This window comes from Cydia splendana, chromosome Z (assembly GCF_910591565.1).
Source record: "Cydia splendana chromosome Z, ilCydSple1.2, whole genome shotgun sequence".
Taxonomy (NCBI): domain Eukaryota; kingdom Metazoa; phylum Arthropoda; class Insecta; order Lepidoptera; family Tortricidae; genus Cydia; species Cydia splendana.
The window spans coordinates 47,578,057-47,597,657 of NC_085987.1; the positions used below are offsets into that span (position 1 = coordinate 47,578,057).

General features: G+C 37.7%; 1 protein-coding gene and 1 non-coding gene across 2 annotated transcripts in view; one reads left to right on the forward strand and one right to left on the reverse strand.

The window, feature by feature from the left end:
- LOC134804050 (CUB and sushi domain-containing protein 3) overlaps positions 1–17,976 on the forward strand; it is a 93,451-nt gene extending 75,475 nt beyond the window's left edge. The window contains exons 9-12 of the mRNA XM_063776932.1: positions 3,734–3,913; positions 4,365–4,639; positions 5,681–5,871; positions 16,958–17,976. Coding sequence (XP_063633002.1) covers positions 3,734–3,913; positions 4,365–4,639; positions 5,681–5,871; positions 16,958–17,288 — 977 coding nt within the window. The 3' untranslated portion in view covers positions 17,289–17,976. The remainder of the gene's footprint in view (positions 1–3,733; positions 3,914–4,364; positions 4,640–5,680; positions 5,872–16,957) is intronic.
- Positions 11,436–11,539, reverse strand: LOC134805377 (U6 spliceosomal RNA). Its single transcript, XR_010146274.1, has one exon. It is a non-coding gene; the product is annotated as a U6 spliceosomal RNA (small nuclear RNA).
- Positions 17,977–19,601: the final 1,625 nt, after the last annotated feature.

Genomic DNA, 19,601 nt, shown 5'->3' on the forward strand with positions numbered 1-19,601 from the left:
AAAAATGATGAAAAAACATGACTTCAAACCTAAACTTAAACAGTATTAACTTCAAGAAGTCAATTCTGAATTCCCCCCTACACCTCATTTCACACCTTTAAAGGGTGATTTTTGAGATAACTTATTATATCCTGTCTCGGGACTCAAAATATATGTGTACCAAATTTAAATTAAAACTGTTCAGCAGTTTAAGCGTGAAGAGGAGTTTAAAAGAAATGTGATACCTTAACTAAATTTGGTACTGCGAATTTATACGAAAACGATACCAAAACATGGCCTCGTAGCTTTACTGTTGTAGAAGTGAAAATAAAATTGAGTGCCCTAAATTCTTATTACTTGGCCAAACTTGTGTAGAAGGAAAAGGTAAAATAAAAGTCTTCGGCAGGAATATAAGACACAAATATATTTTTTTTTTGCGTTACTATTTCATTCATCAAATATAAACATACCTTGATTATACTATTCTAGTGAGATCCTCATAGATAAACAAAAACATTTACTTAAAAAATTACAAGGTCGAAATGTCACGGAACTTTTTTTTTTTTCCTTTATTAAGGGGCTTTTTCGATTGAACGAATATGTCACCCCATAAAAAACAGACTTAATTAACAAAGTTAAAAGAAAGTAAATAGCTACATCTAGTTTAATTACATCACACATTTCTGTCCCTCAGACCGCACTTAACAATATTTAGTACCTTTTCAACAACCTCAGACATGGGGTTCGAAAGGTAGGTATTACATAACCCAATGGAACTGTCATTGTCATGAAATATCTGTCTTCTAAGTCGCTCATTTCGGACACACTCCATTAAAATATGATACACATCCTCGACGCGATTACATAAGGTGCATAATTCCGAATTCACTTTACGCATGAGGTAGGCGAACTTATTCAATGGAATGTGTCCAGAGCGCAATCTCAATAATAAAACTAGATCCTGCCTACACAACACACTATTATCAATCCAAGGAGAATTAAAGGGTTGTGGCTGTATTGTCTTATACCAAATACCTTTGTCCCTAGATCTCTCGTCGAAATATTCCTTCCACAATTCGCGACACTTTAATTTGACTAAATGTAAACAGTCATTATTGCCCCCATATAATGTTTCAAGTGAAATTCAATGCCATCGCTGCATGCCTGTTTTGCTAATGCATCAGCTGTCTCATTGCCACTTATACCTACATGCGATGGAATCCATTGCAATATTATAACTTTTGCCATAGATTTAGTAATATGTGAAAAATATAAACTTTTATGACAAAAAAAATCTGGACACAATTTAAGAATCACCCAATTGCGTCGAGGAATCATCTGTATTTTTGCATGTTTCATTACCTCCTCGCTTCTTTTTTGTCCTTTGTATTCTGTAGCAATTTGTTAGATCTGAAAATAAAGATAACTTGCGTCGTCACGGATGTCGATTTATAGGTTTTAGGGAGTGCAGAATTCGAAAACGATGATCATTTTATAATCCAAGATGGCGGCTACGTATTTCGTCATAAAAGTGGAATCCAAAATAGTCATCATTTTCGAAATCTGCGCCCCCCAAAACCTATAAAACGACACCCATGACGACTTTTATGACAGTGCATGGCCGCCATTTTGGATTCCAAAATGGTCATCATTTTCGAAAGCGGGGCCCCCTAAAACCTATAAAACGACATACATGACGACTTTTATGACATAGTGCATGGCCGCCATCTTGGAATCCAAAATGGTCATCATTTTCGAAATCTGCGCCCCCTAAAACCTATAAAACGACACCCATGACGACTTTTATGACATAGTGCATGGCCGCCATTTTGGAATACAAAATGGTTATCATTTTCTAAATCTGCGCCCCCCAAAACCTATAAAACGACACCCATGACGACTTTTATGACATAGTGCATGGCCGCCATTTTGGATTTCAAAATGGTCATCATTTTCTAAATCGGGGCCCCCTAAAACCTATAAAACGACATCCATGACGACTTTTATGACATAGTGCATGGCCGCCATCTTGGAATCCAAAATGGTTATCATTTTCGAAATCTGCGCCCCCTAAAACCTATAAAACGACACCCATGACGACTTTTATGGCATAGTGCATGGCCGCCATTTTGGATTCCAAAATGGTCATCTTTTTCAAAATTGGGGCCCCCTAAAACGTATAAAACGACATCCATGACGACTTTCATGACACAGTGCATGGCCGCCATTTCGGATTCCAAAATGGTCATTATTTTCGAAATCGGCACTCCCTAAAACCTATATATCGACACCCATCTCGACTTTTATGACAAAGTGTTTTGCTACCATCTGCATGCAAGACATTTCTATTATTTTTACGTACAAAAATGGCCCCCTGTCAACTTTCAATCGAGATTTAATCGATAATTTATTCGATTAATATTCAGATTAATTCAATTTCAATCTATGTTAGGTCGACTAAACTAATCGCGATTAAAATTTGAGAATTAACTTTTTTTATTCCATTAATTAGTCGAATAAACAGTTAATCGATTAATGCCCATCTCTGACCACGGCATTTTTACACTTTGAGAATATCTGAAAACAAATCAACACAAGGAGCCATTTTGCAAATCCAGTAACATACCAGTAACTTTGTTATTACTTTTGACAGCGCGTGTCATGTGTCAACACAGAGTCGACACAAAGTCGAAACATTTGTGACTGCAATATTTCTCAGCCTTGAACCATATTTATACATCATAATTAACAAGTTTCGTAGTATGTAAAGCGTTATTTCTGTTATTTAAGTATAGTATACGCATCGAAGTACTAAAAATGCTTCAAATAATATAGTTATGAACACAGGCACTGAGAAGTAAACAATTTCATTTCCGGCTAAACTAAAACAATGTGGTGGCGCGTTGATTATATTACACTTAGTTTATCAAATCACTCGAGCAGTTTAATTCCCCATAATAATTTAAGTCATATTGTAATATAAATGCAAACAATATATAATTACGTCTTGTAATCCGTTTAAGAGATGGCGTATTAATGTCACTTATTTTTATTTAAGTATTTTTCCATCTGACAGTTTCCATTTGACAGGAACAAAATGAACGAATGAACGAATGATTTTGGCATAAAGTAGTCGCAAACCCGAAACAATGTGTGCACACGGCGACCACACTTTATGTCACTTTGTGTCATGTGTCGACCCTTCCCCATTTCTGGTAACTGTGTCGACACGGCGACGACTCTGCGACTGGAATTGTGACCGAAACAGATGGTGTCGACACAAGATGTGTCAACACCGCGTCGTAACGGCGACTGGAAATGGTTGTATGGGTATGCTCATCATCACACAAATTTATAAATGCCCTTACCGGCATTCGAACGCAGGACCATCGGCTGCATAGGCAGGGTCACTACCCACAAGGCCAGACCGATCGTCCAGAGCTTTATTTAATAGATAGGTAGCGAAAGTAATTGAATAAAACATAGGTACAATATAATAGGCATCCTAGCTTAGTTGATAGTGACCCAGCCTACGAATCAGGAGGTCCCGGGTTCCTCACTCACTTCACTCCTAACAAATCAGAAAGAAAACAAGTCAATCTTATTGTTATGAGTGGCCAATTACTATGTAGTGGCCAATAACAATAGCAGTCACCCTATGTTACGTTCTTCTTCCGTAGAGCCCATTCGTTGATGCCACGACAAATAACACATAAAGATACATATTTAAGAATAATGTATTCTTCATTTATAGTTGTGCACTGCGAGCCTCCAGCGCAGGTCCCCAACGGGCGCGTAACGCTTTCTCACAACTCGTCGGTGTTCGGCGCCGTCGCGGAGTACGCGTGTACCCGCGGGCACCGCCTCGTCGGCGCCCGGCGCGCGAGCTGTCTAGCGAGCGGCGTCTGGGACCAGCAGCCGCCTAAGTGTCAACGTGAGTTCTAAGTAAATTATAACCCTGGAAAGAGTCAAAGGTTACACATGCATTAGAAGTGAAGGTAACAGAAAAACATGTCACAATTTCACAAATCATTACAAAATTATATACCTAATGAAGGAGGTCAATAATGAAGGTTAGTTAGTTAAAATATTAACGAAGGTTAAGTTTCTATAACTAGACATATAGACAATTAGACACATACATACTTTTATTTATCATTTAATTAGGTATTCATAATTATTCAGCTACAAGCCACATTTTGTCTATAACTTACAGTATACGGGATTATCCGTAACCTAACTAAAGTACTTATGTTACTATAAGTAGTACCTGACTACGCAATTACTCGGTATGGCAAGTGATTTTACATGACTCCGTTGAAATCTTGCAACGTTAAACCACCATTTTGTCCTTACGTCCCTAATTTGTATTATTTGACCCACAGCCGAAGAGCGCTCAACAACGACCACCACAACGCTCCCTCCCCCCACCACGGCCGCCCCCACCACGCGCGTCACCTCCCGCGCTCCGCCGACGCGGCCGCGCTCCACGGCGCGTCCCGCGCCGACGCCTTTCGTTACGCCGGAGACGCGCCGTCCCCGCCCAAAGACCACGGAACGGCCGACCACGAGATATGAAACGAAGGTCACGGACGCGCAGGAATCGCCAACCAGCCATGTGCCGCATATTATTGTGGCCAGTCATCCTAGGGAGAACCAAGTAAGTATACAAGGTGTCGCAAAAATAGTGGGGATCCGTTTAAGGGCATATTCGGTACCGTGTTATGATTAGGAAAAAGTATAAGAAACATTTTTATGACGCGATTTTTTTTTCCTATGGGGTCGTTCAAGTTCAAGTCTGCCAACCCTCCATACAGAGGCATAAAATATTTCGCAGCAAAAAACCATTTCGTTGGCATGGGTTTTTTTTGTGCAAAATATTACAGTAAAGAGTTATAAAAAATTAGAAGAATCAATACTGATTGCAGTTAGAAATCTTCAGGTAAATTAATATAAATAAGAAAACATATCGGTACCTACCATAAAATTTAAATTGACTTTAATTTATTTAGCCAAATTATAATTTTATTTAATACCGTAACTAGACGCTGCAGTACTTATTCTCATTCAACAGGTACACATCTCCAACCGTCACTCTTATCTAATTGTTGATACTTCTGTACGAGTATAAGTTATCTGAAATCAATTAACGAAATAGTAAAAGCCGATAGAGGAGGAAATAAAGAATGAATAATAAAAATAATAAATATATTGGGTACAAACTAAACAAAGCTTGTACTATACTTAGGTACGGTCGAAAGACATCATCAGGGACAAATATTCGTGATGACCACACAAATAAATGCCCTTACCAGGCTTTGAACCCGGGACCTCCTGCTTCATAGGCAGCAATTAACTAAGGGGTCGTCCAGAAATCACCTTGGTGATATTTGCTGATTTAAACGCAACCCCGAAATAGAATTTTTTATTGGGTAACTTCGCATATAAAACAGAGCGAATTATTTGATCTGATTAAATTTTTGAGTAATATTGTTGTTTTTGGCTTTATTTTGGCATATCTGCTCTGACCCCCCCATCCCCCATCGTGATCATTCGTGATATTTTTCTTACCCCTACCCCCCATCTAAACGATCACATGATTTCTGGACGACCCCTAATCACGCTCAGAAAATCTTCACATTTTGAACCTTAAACATTGGATTGAATTTATTTTTATGAAACACCTGTAACGCCTCTTCAGATACTAGGCAGCGGCAACAATATCCGCGCCGAGCAAACCCCGCGCGTCAACGTGCCCCAATCAGTGGACGGCGAACGGCGGGAGACGGTCGGCGCGCGCCTCAACCTCGGCGCTGTGGTCGCGCTCGGCGCGTTCGGCGCGATCGTCTTCCTTGTAGCGATCATCACTACCATCGTCATATTGGTGCGGAGGTGAGTTTTAACGAAGTCGGCGTGAGTTGATTTTGAATCGTGTGTAGTAGAGTATATCACAGTATAAACTGAGTTGCTCCATCATGTAAAGAGGAGTAGAGGTGATACAGTAAAAGAAGCGCGAGCGTGACCTGAAAGCTGTAACCTCTGTGCAATTAATAAATAAAATAATTAATGTTTTATTATGAATTGCTTAAACCGTCATAGGTACTAATTCATATGACAGACACCGGTCTGTCGATCACCACCGGATGATCATGGCATTGACTCTTACTCCATCGGTATTATATACGTACCTAACACTAAAAATCTATTAATGGTTTGTGATTTCTACAGTGGTTAATAAGTGATAGAAACAACAGTATTAAGTAGGTACCTACACTAATACTCGTGTCAAAGATAGTTCATAATGTAGATATTTGTCAGTGTTCGTAAATTTAGATATTATGTAGATGCGTCATACACACGTAGAAAAACCAAGTATGTTAATCAAAATCTGTGTATGACCCAACTATATTAAACAGTCATGATTTCAAAAATATTTCGGTGTTTAGCTACCATACACAATGCTAAACATAAAATATAATCATGCAAGAACTCCTCAACTATCTGACAACCCACTCACTGTCTCAGACTCGCTGTCATAATTTAAATATGTGCAGGCGAAATAAATTCTGCAAATATAATGGCCCTCTTTTATTTACATAATTATTAGGCATAAATAACAAACAATAAGGCATTAAAATTAAAATTACAAACTAAACTTTAAACTATATTTCAAATAGTTTTCTACATCTTACAATTTAATGAACTTTTAACACACCTTTTACGATATCTTTATCTTTTTCTTGCCTACGCTTCTGTTTGTTAATATCAGCCCGACTAAGAAATGGGAATATCTTTTCTGTTTTTAAACTGAAGATATTTAAGTATAGACTTTAAATCGTATACCTACTCGCATTATACATTCGATTGATCTAGATCTTATAATTAAATAGACGTTGCAGTTATTACATATGTATAGGGATGATGTTTAGCAATAATGTGTCAACCCACATTAATTACGCAATAAGATTTCAACTCAAAAAAATGACGCTTAAAGTTGACATTTTATTGACAGCGTTTTACACAAAAATAAAACGCTAATTAAATAACTTACCATATTCGGAACCTAATAATAATATTGAGAATGGCAACACTGCGTAGTCGGTCGTATTGTCCTTTTCTAGCATATACGTCCTTCTCTCTCCCACACTCCCACCACTCAGGCAGGTTGCTTTGACAGTTAAACAAGGCAAATTTTCAAGTCATTGTCTCAAAATTATTCATATTTACACCAGGCAGGATTAAAACTTTAGGTTCCGAATATGGTAAGTTATTTAATTAGCGTTTTATTTTTGTGTAAAACGCTGTCATTAAACAACTGTACCGATATTCGGAACCTAATAATAATATTGAGACGTGTTTGTTATCGCCTGGTGGTGGGAAGACGCCAAGCCAATGTGATTATACATGTAGTTATTATGTATATGTAATATTATTATATTACGAGTGTTTAATTAATTATGTAGTACACCCTTTATTTTAACACTTGTGAGGAGAGAGGTAGTTAGTAAAGCATACATTTTGATATAAAATTATATTATGATACTAACTTTACATTTTATATATGTACTTAATGTAGGTACTTATAAATTTTCAAAGAGGATAAGTGAGTCACCACAAGGGTGCTATACTTAATTATATGTATGTGAAACTAGGTAAAAGAAGATGAGATTTTAAGTCAGTCTACTCTTCAAGGAGCATACAGCATCTGTGATAAGGAGTGATGTAATTAAAATATGAAGAGATAAGAATTATTTATAAAGTACTCGAGTAGTTTTTATTTATAACTCCCAATTATTAACAAATTTGATAATAATTATCTAGTAAAGTAAGCAGTTGCAGGAATATAACAAGGACAAGACCTTTCTTATTTCCAAAATCTCTCGGGATTAAGTAGACGAATATTGTACATATTCGTTATATCACTATCACTACCCACAAAGTTAGTATTGGGTACCTACTTACTAAAATGTCATAGGGAATTACTGAATTCCTTTCATGACTGTGAGCCAATGTGAGCTATATACTTGGTTATAGCTATAAAATGCATTTAATCCTTTGTACGCTTTACTAACGCGAACGCGAGCTAATGTACCTAAACAAACCTTACTTAAAATTGTGAAGGTTACTTTGAGAGCTTGAGCCATAACATAACACTCATGTTGGCACGACTAGTAATGATAATGACGCTTTTTGGTGCTCTTGGCGTTCAAATGGTTAATATAGAAATGCCACAGAACCTTATCAATGATATTTGTATAGGTGCAGGCTCATTCTGATTATATTCATGTTTAGCTATCATCAAGTGACCTAAATTGTACTCATTAATTTCTATATATGCAGTAAGTTTACCTTATCTGGTGCCTACTAGTAGACATAAGCTTGATTGGTTCTGAACGCTTAAGTGGCTTAATTTATGTAAAGCATTTATAGACATTGCATAGTTCTGAATATTCAGTTTCCTCTTTCCAGTGTGTAAATTATTAAGAATAAGGTACTTAATTCTAAACCTTAGCTCATCGCATGTGTTTTAACCAAAATGCAGATTTGTGTGTTTATTTAGTGATTTTACATTATTTGCAATAACTGTGCGGAACCATGGGGTCCCCGACCTTTTGCCGGGCACCCGTGGGCCCAAAGCCAACAGTGCAGAGGCCCTTTAAGAGGGACCTATTTCATCCAATGCTAGAGTCAACACTTTGTCGAATTTATTTGATATTTATGTATACTTATCCTCCTTATGAACTAAGGATAACTGTAACTTTTTGATATCAAATATACGCAGAATTGTCAATTATTTTATGTTCTGAAATTATAATATTACTGGATTTGGGCCAGTGTGCTTTTGTATACTATATCTCTGGCCTACGATATAGGCTAGTCTATTAACATCCCGCCTCCTGGAAGGCGTATACAGACTTCTTAGATATATATTCACGGTAGCGCTAAGTGTGTGGACCTAGTTTTCCGACACTTGTCTGCATGAGGTTATTGTGAACATTTTTTCAGGTCTCGAGCAAGAAGGGTACCTAGATAGGTTGAGGTCCTTAAATTGTGGATTTGGTAGGAGCAAGACACAGACGGGGTGTAAATTAATTAATCCACCATGTTTCAAGAGATTTTTGTTCATTGATGCCTTCAGGTTACACTGTACAGACAGACTAACACTTTGGCAGAGTTTTGCTAACATATAATAAATGACTGCATTTGTTTGGGTGTACATGTTCCACATCAAAGACATATTTATATATTTCAATCTATTTTTGAAAAGTTCGCGTTTCAAAATAGCTTCGCCTTTTCGCAAGGCGTGCTCCTGTTTCCCTATTTTATTGTGCAAAGCGAACAGTATCACAATGTTATAATTATGTATAAATTGAGAACTAGAGGGTCATGCCCTAGATGTGACCGCCCAGAAGTTGTGCTAGAACCGTTCGTGCAAACCATTCAGTCACTGTTTTTAAAAACCTTTTTGTAGTGGGTACATTCCACGGTCTTAAATTTGTTAAACGTGCAGTATCAAACTATGACAAGTCATGATAAGTGAATTAAGTGATAACAGTATCTAGTCCGTGCATAGAAGCACTTGCCCTTGAGGTTAGGGCATGGGTAGTTTAAAATAAACTTAATCCGTGCATAGGAACACTTACGATACAGGTGGTTTAAAACTTCCTAGGTCACAATACAGACACAAGGTGTAAAATACATAATTGATAAACGCCCGTCAGGCCAGTTTTGTATATTTTATTTCAAACATGCTTGTGCAGCACCGCCAGCACATGATAATTTTCCTATACCATGGCAGTCAGGGATATAATAGTTAAATAGGTAGGTAACCTTGGTCATGTCGTGTACATAGGTAGGTACTCGTAAACATGTTAACTGAAAGTCGAGTGCTCTCGAGGCAAATATAATTTATGCAACTGTGAGCTGCTCTTACATTGAGATCATATGTATTTATTTCTAGTCTGCCTTAGCAGGCCTAGACTTCAAAGGTTTTTTAGATATTCATAGGGCCGTTAATCGGACCCTTTGTACACCTTGAGCAGGCTGTTTGTTTCACACCATGAGTAATATAACTTGAATTATATTGTAAACATAGCTTATTTCAGAATGGAACCGTAAGCACTGTCGTGAGCTTACATAGTCTGATTAAATTAGAGTCCACAGATTGTCTGGACCTTGGTGGATTGACCACTCCTGATTCTAATTATCAATTTTCTGCCTGGGCTTATAATCGAAATTAGGTGACTAAATCTCTTAGTATTCTCTATGCCGCCCAAGTTATGAGGCTAAGCGTCTCCAGACCACAATTTTATATTAGGGTGCAAAGATTTTTTCATCTTTAAAATAAAAATGAGTCGAGATAGGCCTGGAATCTTAGGTTATTTTATACCTTATAATTTTAGAAATGTAATGTAAATGGAAAGCAGTTTTCACTTTTACCACAGTTAATTAGCCCAATTTTGGGCTTAGCCAATAGGGTGTTTGGGACCCTTTTAGAATAGATTGGTAAACAAAAATGAAAACTAATAACATTAGCCTTGCCTATTTCGACTGATTTTGTTAGAACCCTTTTTACTTTCTCTAAAAGGAGATATTTACAAATTCATTTTTGTAATATTTTTCTGATTGTGGCTTACTTGCTCGCATGTGTTATGACCATATCATTTATATTTCTGTGAATATGTCTGACATGCCTTGCGCAGGCTTACATAGGTTATAATATTATCATCAATAACTTGACGTCAGATTGTGAATGAATCAAAGATTCTTTGGCACACCTTACGCAGGTGGAGACATGGCAGCCTTGCGCAGGCTTAGATAGGTACATAATATATTGGTTTCATCACAAATAACTTGACGTTAGTTTGTGAACGAATAAAAGATTTTCTTAGGCACACCTTACGCAGGTGGAACCATAACAGACGTAGGTTTAAGAATATCATTCAAATCGAATACCCTGAGTTTATGGGTAATATTCCCTTAGTTGCGGGTTCCTTGCTCGACAAGGTGAAAGGCTTTATGCAGGCTTTTATAGGCACTTTTAGAAAGTGTCATTCACGGTGACGCGCAGATTTGCCAAAACTAAACTTTAACTCTTCAGTTAACTAATATAATTTGACAATATGAACCAAACCATGCGTCTTCGTCAATGAATCAATCTAAAGATTCCCGTATCGTTAATGCCAAGTGTACTATTTATGTAGGTAGGTAGGTAGGCTTAAGAATTGACCCTCTTGTATGTAGTTACGTAACGAATTAATAATCAAGTTATTCAAATCCAATATAACACAAGCACATATATAGCAACTACATGCAAGAGTTATTTTCCTTAACCTTTTAAGCTGTAAGTACCTGCTAAGTTATTTATTTAAGTAGGTACCTACATTTTAACCTACCTACATTTTAACAATTTTTTCAAAATTAAATATCTAGTTGGAGAGATATAAGTTGGTAGATCAAGAGTGAAATACTTCACGATTTCGCATGTCATTCTTGCGCAGAGCCATGCTAATCTCTCTCTATGTCTAGTCAGATTTAAGTTTATGTACTGCCGAAGTACTCACTTTCCACAAAAATAAATGCAATGTTTGCGATGTAGGTTTGTTCGTTACCTTGTGTCCCTCAGAGCGGAAATAGAAGCCCCGCGAAGGCGGGGCTTCGTCGACTCCTAAGCGGGTACACTTATTTATCAGCAATTTAATTCACAAAAAAAATAATTTTGCAATATTATATTCACCCGGAACGGGATAAAAAGACAAATTGCTGATAGATACTTGGGCAGATAAAACCTACACGTCTATAAACTTCTACCTCAATACATAGGCTCTACTTAACACGTATTAACTATCCGATCCTTTCGTATTCGAAAACACAAATCACTTGAAAACTGAAGGGTATGCCTCCACACATCACCATTTAAGTATTATAATTTCAACCGTTATTATACATACACAAAGATTTAAACTAACAAGACTCGGAAGAGACTTAATGTAGGTATAAAATTAAATTCTAATGGTGACACGTGCACGCTTTACCAGCTCGATGTGTTTTCTAACATATGTGTTTTAGTATTTTCATTGGCATAGCCACGGTGCGCGCAGGCAGCCTTCGAAAACACTTGCACATCACTATTCCGGATCGTTTTTATTTGCTAGATAGTTTATCGGACAACTAAATTTAAATATTTATTTCGAACGGCAAAAACCGTTAGAAACTGTTTTTCAATATAGTCAGCTAAACTGGGGTACAAATTCAAAAACTCACCAGCAGTTTAGCTTCACGACCTTCCAGATGGAAAAACAGCAAGCCAATGACTTGAAAATTTGCCTTGTTTAACTGTCAAAGCAACCTGCCTGAGTGGTGGGAGTGTGGGAGAGAGAAGGACGTATATGCTAGAAAAGGACAATACGACCGACTACGCAGTGTTGCCATTCTCAATATTATTATTAGGTTCCGAATATCGGTACAGTTGTTTAATGCAAAATTAATGTGGGTTATCACATTTTTGCTAAACACGATCCAGTTATTATGTTCTATACAAATATAGATGTCGTCATTTATTATATTTTCCTTTTAACTTTGCTCGTAATTATTAAAACTATATCATATTTGATTGACTTGCTGTACCGCCGTCATAAACATGAATAGACTGACAATATCATTGTTACAACTTTGCCCAGCAAATTAATACGAGTATGAACAATACTACAGTATCACTTCTCAAACGTCTGCTAATCACATAATGTCATCTAACGACGCATGCATTATCAGAAATTATGATTATTAGGGTAACATTCCATTTCCAACGGCAGCTGCACTACTGTCAATTTTACTATGGAAATTGACAATGACAGCGACGCGTTCAGTACCGGTAGTGCAGCTGCGGTTAGAAATGGAATGTTACCATTAAGGTAACATTCCATTTCCGACCGCAGCTGCACTACTGCTCCGACACTAGTGCAGCGGCCTGAACATGTCGGTGTTATCGTCAATTTCCATAGTAAAATGAATGACGATAACGACTGCACGTAATATGGTGATTATAAAGTATTTTCGACCGCAACTGCACTACTGTCCCGGCAGTAATGTCGCACCAGTATAAAGTCGCAACGGTAGTGCAGCTGCAGTTGGAAATGGACTATCACCTTCACACGAAATTTAGCGAGTCCTACATATAGTTAAGTATTTTTCTTACGGGACATCCAATATTATTAAATGCGATCAGACATGAATTCCGTATTTTGTTTTAAAATCAATAGCATACCTCTATGTGTAGGTACGTGTTTACTGACATTAACGATACCGTTGTCTTTGTCCCTTGCGGATTACAGTGTTAAGGCGGGATTCCACCAGTGTGCGGCACTGTACAGCACGATCATTTTTTGTACCGAATATACTAGTGCCGCACAGCGCCGCATACTGGACTGGTGGAATCCCGCCTTTACACCTAAACATCCAGTACTCGTATTGAGACCGAGTGCATTGCGTAATCAAAAACTAGAGTAACTACCCCATACAGTGCTCACTGGTTAGCGGTGACGTAGCAAATATTTGTAAAACAACACCATCTAGCGACATTTACCTTAACTACGTCGGCCATTGGTTAGCGGCGGCGCGCGACGAACGGCGGCGCCGGCGCCGCGCTGGTGCTCGCTGCTGGCGCTCCCGTTCCCAGACCAGCAGGTTGGAAGGAGGGAGTTCGCGCGCGCGCACCGCCATGTGCGCGCTGGACGGTTCAGCAACCCGCTGTAGAGGTACATACTGAGCTACTGGCGGGGTCTCAGAGAGTTGATTGTAACGCCTTGGCCACGAAACGTTTACGTCAACGTCAGCGCTCACGCTCGGAACGTGCGTTCTGTGGCATTCGGGTGAAAGTTAACTCTAAAGGGGCCCACTGATTAACAGTCCGCCGGACGGTATCGGCCTGTCAGTTAGAACAAAATTTTGACAGTTCCGAACAACTGACAGGCCGATACCGTCCGGCGGACTGTTAATCAGTGGGCCCCTTAAGGAAAAGTCGCGACAGAATTTGACAGATGAAAATTAAAAATGATTGCACAGCCCTTTATTTTGTTCAGAAGTATATTTCATGTTCAGAATGTTTTAATAACCGATCCGATATCGGTGCACCTAGTGTAAATTTTATCCGATAGCGTGAGCTAGGTGACAGTACGCGATTGGTGCGCTTGCACTGTGCAAAATTCCATACTATATGAGACTTAATACGCAAACGCGTACGTCACGCTATCGAATGTATGTAGGTACACTAGGGGTCCCGATTTCAAATTACGAATACGGAAAAGCAAAATATGTGCTTTAACCACCAGCCAGACTTTATAGGTCTTACTGAACTACTTTTACTATGGGACCAATGCCGAACTCGCCAAAAAACAATTTTGCTGTCCCATAGAAACCAGCGAGATCACATCAGCCTGAATGTATTATACAGCCAATTTTTTTTCCCGATTTCAGCATTAGTTTCTTAATAAAAGTTGTTCAGTATGACCCATAAAGTCACTACGCAGAATATGGCTGGTGGTTAAAATCTTACCCTGTATTATGTTTTGTGATTACTAGATTATCAAACACCAACTTTGACAACGATACGTAGCCAGACAGCGCCAAATTGCCTACCTCAACTGTCAAATTCGGCAACATTTTTTCTTACATTTTACAACACTTCCACCGACCTATTTAGCGTATGATGGTTGCGTTTACATCTTCGGAAAAAGCTACAGCTCGTTATTGTGAGAAGTATTTAGCACAATTATTTGGTTCTCTGTTTGCCTCGTACGATAGCCGCATCAGCTTAATAAAATACATGTTTTAATTTTTTATTTATATCTTTGCCCAGTCGAACAAACCATTTTTCAATTTATCCTACGTAAAACATTATCAGATTCGTCCATTTTGCTTGACTTTACCCACCGGGCAAAGGTATCCTCAGGTAATCATTTGATTGACAGTCATTGACCAATTGTGCCTTTATCTAGGACAGTAAACGCCCACCATACGTTCATACGCCAGTAGCTTCAGCTGGGAGTCGCGCGAAGTTGTGGGCTAGTCGGTAGCTTATGGATCATCGCTGGCGAGTGCCGTAGCGTCCGGCCAAGCGTTTGCTACGATAATGTGAAATAATGCTAACAACATTCTATGAATGACACTTACACACATTGTTCTGCCAAGTCTGTGCAGAGTTGGCTTAGACAGACTCAAGCGACCAATTTAGCTTGAGGGTTTGATGCGCTCTATCGTTTGAACTGTAATATGGGGATTTTCTGGAAAAATGGTCTAATTTTTTTTTTTCTATAAACCATCATCTTTTGGAACTCGGAATCATGAGTACTATTGAATGAGACAAAGAAAAAAAGCGTCCCCAGTTTTTCATACAAATTTTGGGTGTCAGCTTTATAACGGTCCATACAAAATGTACCTATGTCAAAATGCGTTACAAAACTGTAATTTTTTTTGGACTATTTTTTTTTCTTTTTAAATCGATAGTCCTTGTGATTTCTGAGGAGAAATAACCCAAAATTTGATGGATTTTCGAAAAAAAGTAAATGATACACTTTTAAGTGAAAATGACATTTGACAATTTGTCGCAACATGTGATAGGTAAGAAATAGGTATGTCATATGAATGTAATAAATTGAAAATACGTAACTACTCATCTAGCTATCAAAAGGTTAAGAGAAGAAGGAAAAAAGACAGGAAAGTCATAAAAAGGCTTTAAAAGATTTAACGATAAATTTCTCCAAAGATAGCAGATTTTAGTAACTTTTTGTTCGTACTTTTATGTACTTTGGCTACCTAATACTTATTCGATAGCATTATTGGTGATTCATAAGTTACCGAGGGATTCGGCCCGTCGGCAATTTAGGCAACTACTTAAGCAACGGCATGACAAGCGACAGAATGTCAGTTTGGATGTCGCGATAAAGTCCAATTTTGCCTAGTAGAAAGAAAATGATATACTCGTATGTCGCTCTTTTGTCGCCGTTGCGTCGCTTAAATGAACGACGTGCCTTTCGCTAGGTTTACAGTGCGTAAGGTTGACATGGTGGCTGATTTTGCCAAACAGAAGCACTACAATGTATAAAGGTAAATAAATCGTTTTTAAGTAAGTCTAATTAGCAAGGCCATCGATCTTTAGTAAACGAGCAGGGTAGCGCCGACGTAGGTACCTTATTTACTAACGCAATCTATAGGTACCTACATCTATCGTAGTCGATACTCATAGGTAATAAAGAATAGAACGTCGTGCGTTCGGACTAGGCAATTTGTACATTCAGTTGTACGTTGCGGTCGCTTGAAACAACTAAAACGCTTTGACAAATACAAAAGCCATCATGTCATCCACTGCACATGCACTGACAAGCACCGCTCACACGCCATCTTGAAACAAATACACGTTGACAGCTCACCGCAACACAAAATATGCAAAGAGAAATAACAAAAAGCACATGGTAGCCACGGATTTACAACACTGCATTTGTACATAAACCGTATACGTTTACGCACGTTTTCGACACGTCTGCGTTGTTTTTAGGAACAACATGTATCGCACAAACGTTTAGAATGATTTACTACACCATCGCATCGTCGCAACGTTCCCTTCTATTTTATTCCTTAAATGAATATCTTATACTTGGCAACTTACTGATTCTTGTTAGGCACCGTTGCTGACACGCACATCTTTTGTTCTCATAAAAAGCTTGAAATGCTAAGGTTTTATTATATGGTTTCGGATGCAACAATACAGCCATATCAAAATTACAAAATAATATGAATAATTCATATTTTTATTGTAATTTTGCAGTATAAGGTGGGTTAAATGTGATGACCACTTTTGTATATTTAAGACACAATAAAACAATCCTGTCACATACAAACGCGATAGGTTCTGGCCACAACACAGCATCCGCAGTCATGTTTTAAAACCAATCCTTCCCCTTCTAACCCATAATTATCCTTGCAGAAAGCACCACGACGGCAAACGCTACCGCCACCACGTGTCCCCCGACTGCAACACGGTCGCTTCCCTCGACTCCTCGTCATCAGAGTCCCGTTCGGGCCTGAACAGGTACTACAGACAAGCTTGGGAAGAGCTGCACGAAGCAACGGGCGCTAAAGGGAGAAGACACGACAGGGAAGCGCCGAAAGACGGGTCGGAGCTTGTCGTGTCAGACGTCTACCCGGCTCCGAGGGACAAGAGGAGACACCATCATCACCACCATCACCGCCAGCCGAGGCATCCGGATTGGCATTCGCCGCATCGTCCGCAGCACAATCATAAGCCTAGGTATTAGCAGTTGTAAAAATCGTTTCAGTCTGACGTTTATCATTAGTCTGCTTTGTGCCCATCACATCCATGTTTCAAGTATGGGACGTAGGTAAAACAGCCAAATTTCGCACTGTATGTGTAATTTTCATTAAACAAATACAAAGGGCCGAATTTGCAGGTAAAATAAACAGGTTGCTTTTAACTGTGATTGAATTTGACGCAACGCAATTTTAACGCAACTTTGCCCGATCACTTAATTACATACCTACCTTTGTACAAATTCACCAAGTGGCAAAGTTAGACGTTTTCACGACACTCGGTGAAATTCAAGGTTGGAATGATTCGCCTAAACTAAGGCTGAAATGGTTTTTTTGACACCGTAATTTAAATATTGCTTCCATTGGGTCGAAATGGTGTTAGAGTGTAGATGATGAACGTACCTATAGGTATTAAATGTCATTTGTGTTATGTTGACCGGTTACTATCGCCATAGGGCAAAGTCATATAAATTGTCGCGTGATTAATGCATTAAGAATGACTGTGCTAGTCCTATTGGTAGAGGAAAATGTCGGTTCAACAAAGCGCAGTGTGACGAACCGTAAGATGACATGACTTTGTACAAAGCTCGTCTGTTTATAATTACATAGTACAGTTTAACGTTACAAAGAAGGTAGTGTCTTATAAGGTATATATATATATATATATATATATATATATATATATATATATATATATATGTATATCGATCTTCTTATGAAACGGTTTTTCCGATACATATTTACGTAAAACTTAGTATTTGACCATTATTTAGTGAACATCAGAACGACACATCTACCAAGTTTCTTAAAATTCTTACTTATCTCTACCAAGTAAAATAGATTTACCTAAAGCATAAGTAGCTAATTTGTATTATTTATATTTAGGATCAATTAACTACCTAGCACTAGCATACTGTAAAATTGTAAAGTAGGTAATTAAAAGTTGATAAGTATGATACAATTCATGAAATACCGTGAAGACTCTCAACTTTGTCCATATGATATTTGATAACTGGACCAGTTGTCAAAAATATGAATCAGTATTTTTTTTTGTAAAATACTTAGTAGGTATACATATGTTTTCTACTCTGAAAGATTGAACACGTTTTCAAGACACACTGCGACATGCAAACATGTCTCTCTTGATTGTCCTTCCACGTAGTAACGAATCAACAATTATGACTCTATATATTTAATAGAATTCAATAATTGGCTACTTATATATTCGTATTATTGGACTGATTACTTATAATTATTTTCATATATTTTTCTCATAAGAGGGAAGAATACCTTCTACGTACTAGTCCATACAAAAAGAGAAAATGTTTTTCCACTTGTAAATATTTTCCATTCTCCATGGTTTAGTACGTTATTGACACAATGGAAAGTAAGGTGTATAGGTTTTACCTTATTCAAAATTTGCAATAAATAATAATAAAAAAAAGCTTAACCTAGAATATTATTATGAATATATTATGCTGAAGCGAAGCTATCGACATCAAAATCAAAGTGATTTGTTAATATTTAGTAAATGGAAACCGTTTTCTCCCGACATGGAAATTTCATAGAAAAAATACCGTTATTTCGTTAGGATCGCAAATACCCTCTTTGATGTCTTGAGTGAAATATTTTGTTTTGTCTGATGTCCGTCAGTGGCAATGTTCCAGGCAAAGGGAAGTGAGATTATTAGATATATACCTATGTTTCTAATTAATATTAAATATGTATTAACACATTCAGTGCTGAAAACCCGACTATCGGGTATTTTATGATTTCGTTCCCAGGTCGGACGACCCGATAGCCGGGATCGTTATATGACGAAATTGTTGTGACTGGGTGGCAATGAATGTGTTAATTATTTACTTATACCTACATATATAAGTGCCTTACTTTTAATGATAAAAGAAAAACTGAAGGTATTTATTAGACTGACGGTGCTTTGTTCAAAGTCTAGTACTGAACCAAATAGCTATTTAAACAATTGTTATTTGTTAATTATGTTTAGACCTTAAAATAAGAGATTTAACAAACTTTACTTTCTATGTTATAATTATTAGCCTCATGCGTGACTTTAAAAAAATTATATCATTATTTATATCGGTTGAACACCAGAAACAATAATAAATAATAATACTTTTATAAACCTACCCATAATATTATTAAAAAATATTAAAATGTTGAAAATTATTGAGCGGTTGAAACACTCATAATTTTTGGCGCAAATTCGACAGACCTGATGACGTCACTCGGTTTGGACGCAACTGGCGTTTGCTACTTAGTGGCGAGTCAGGTTATAATGC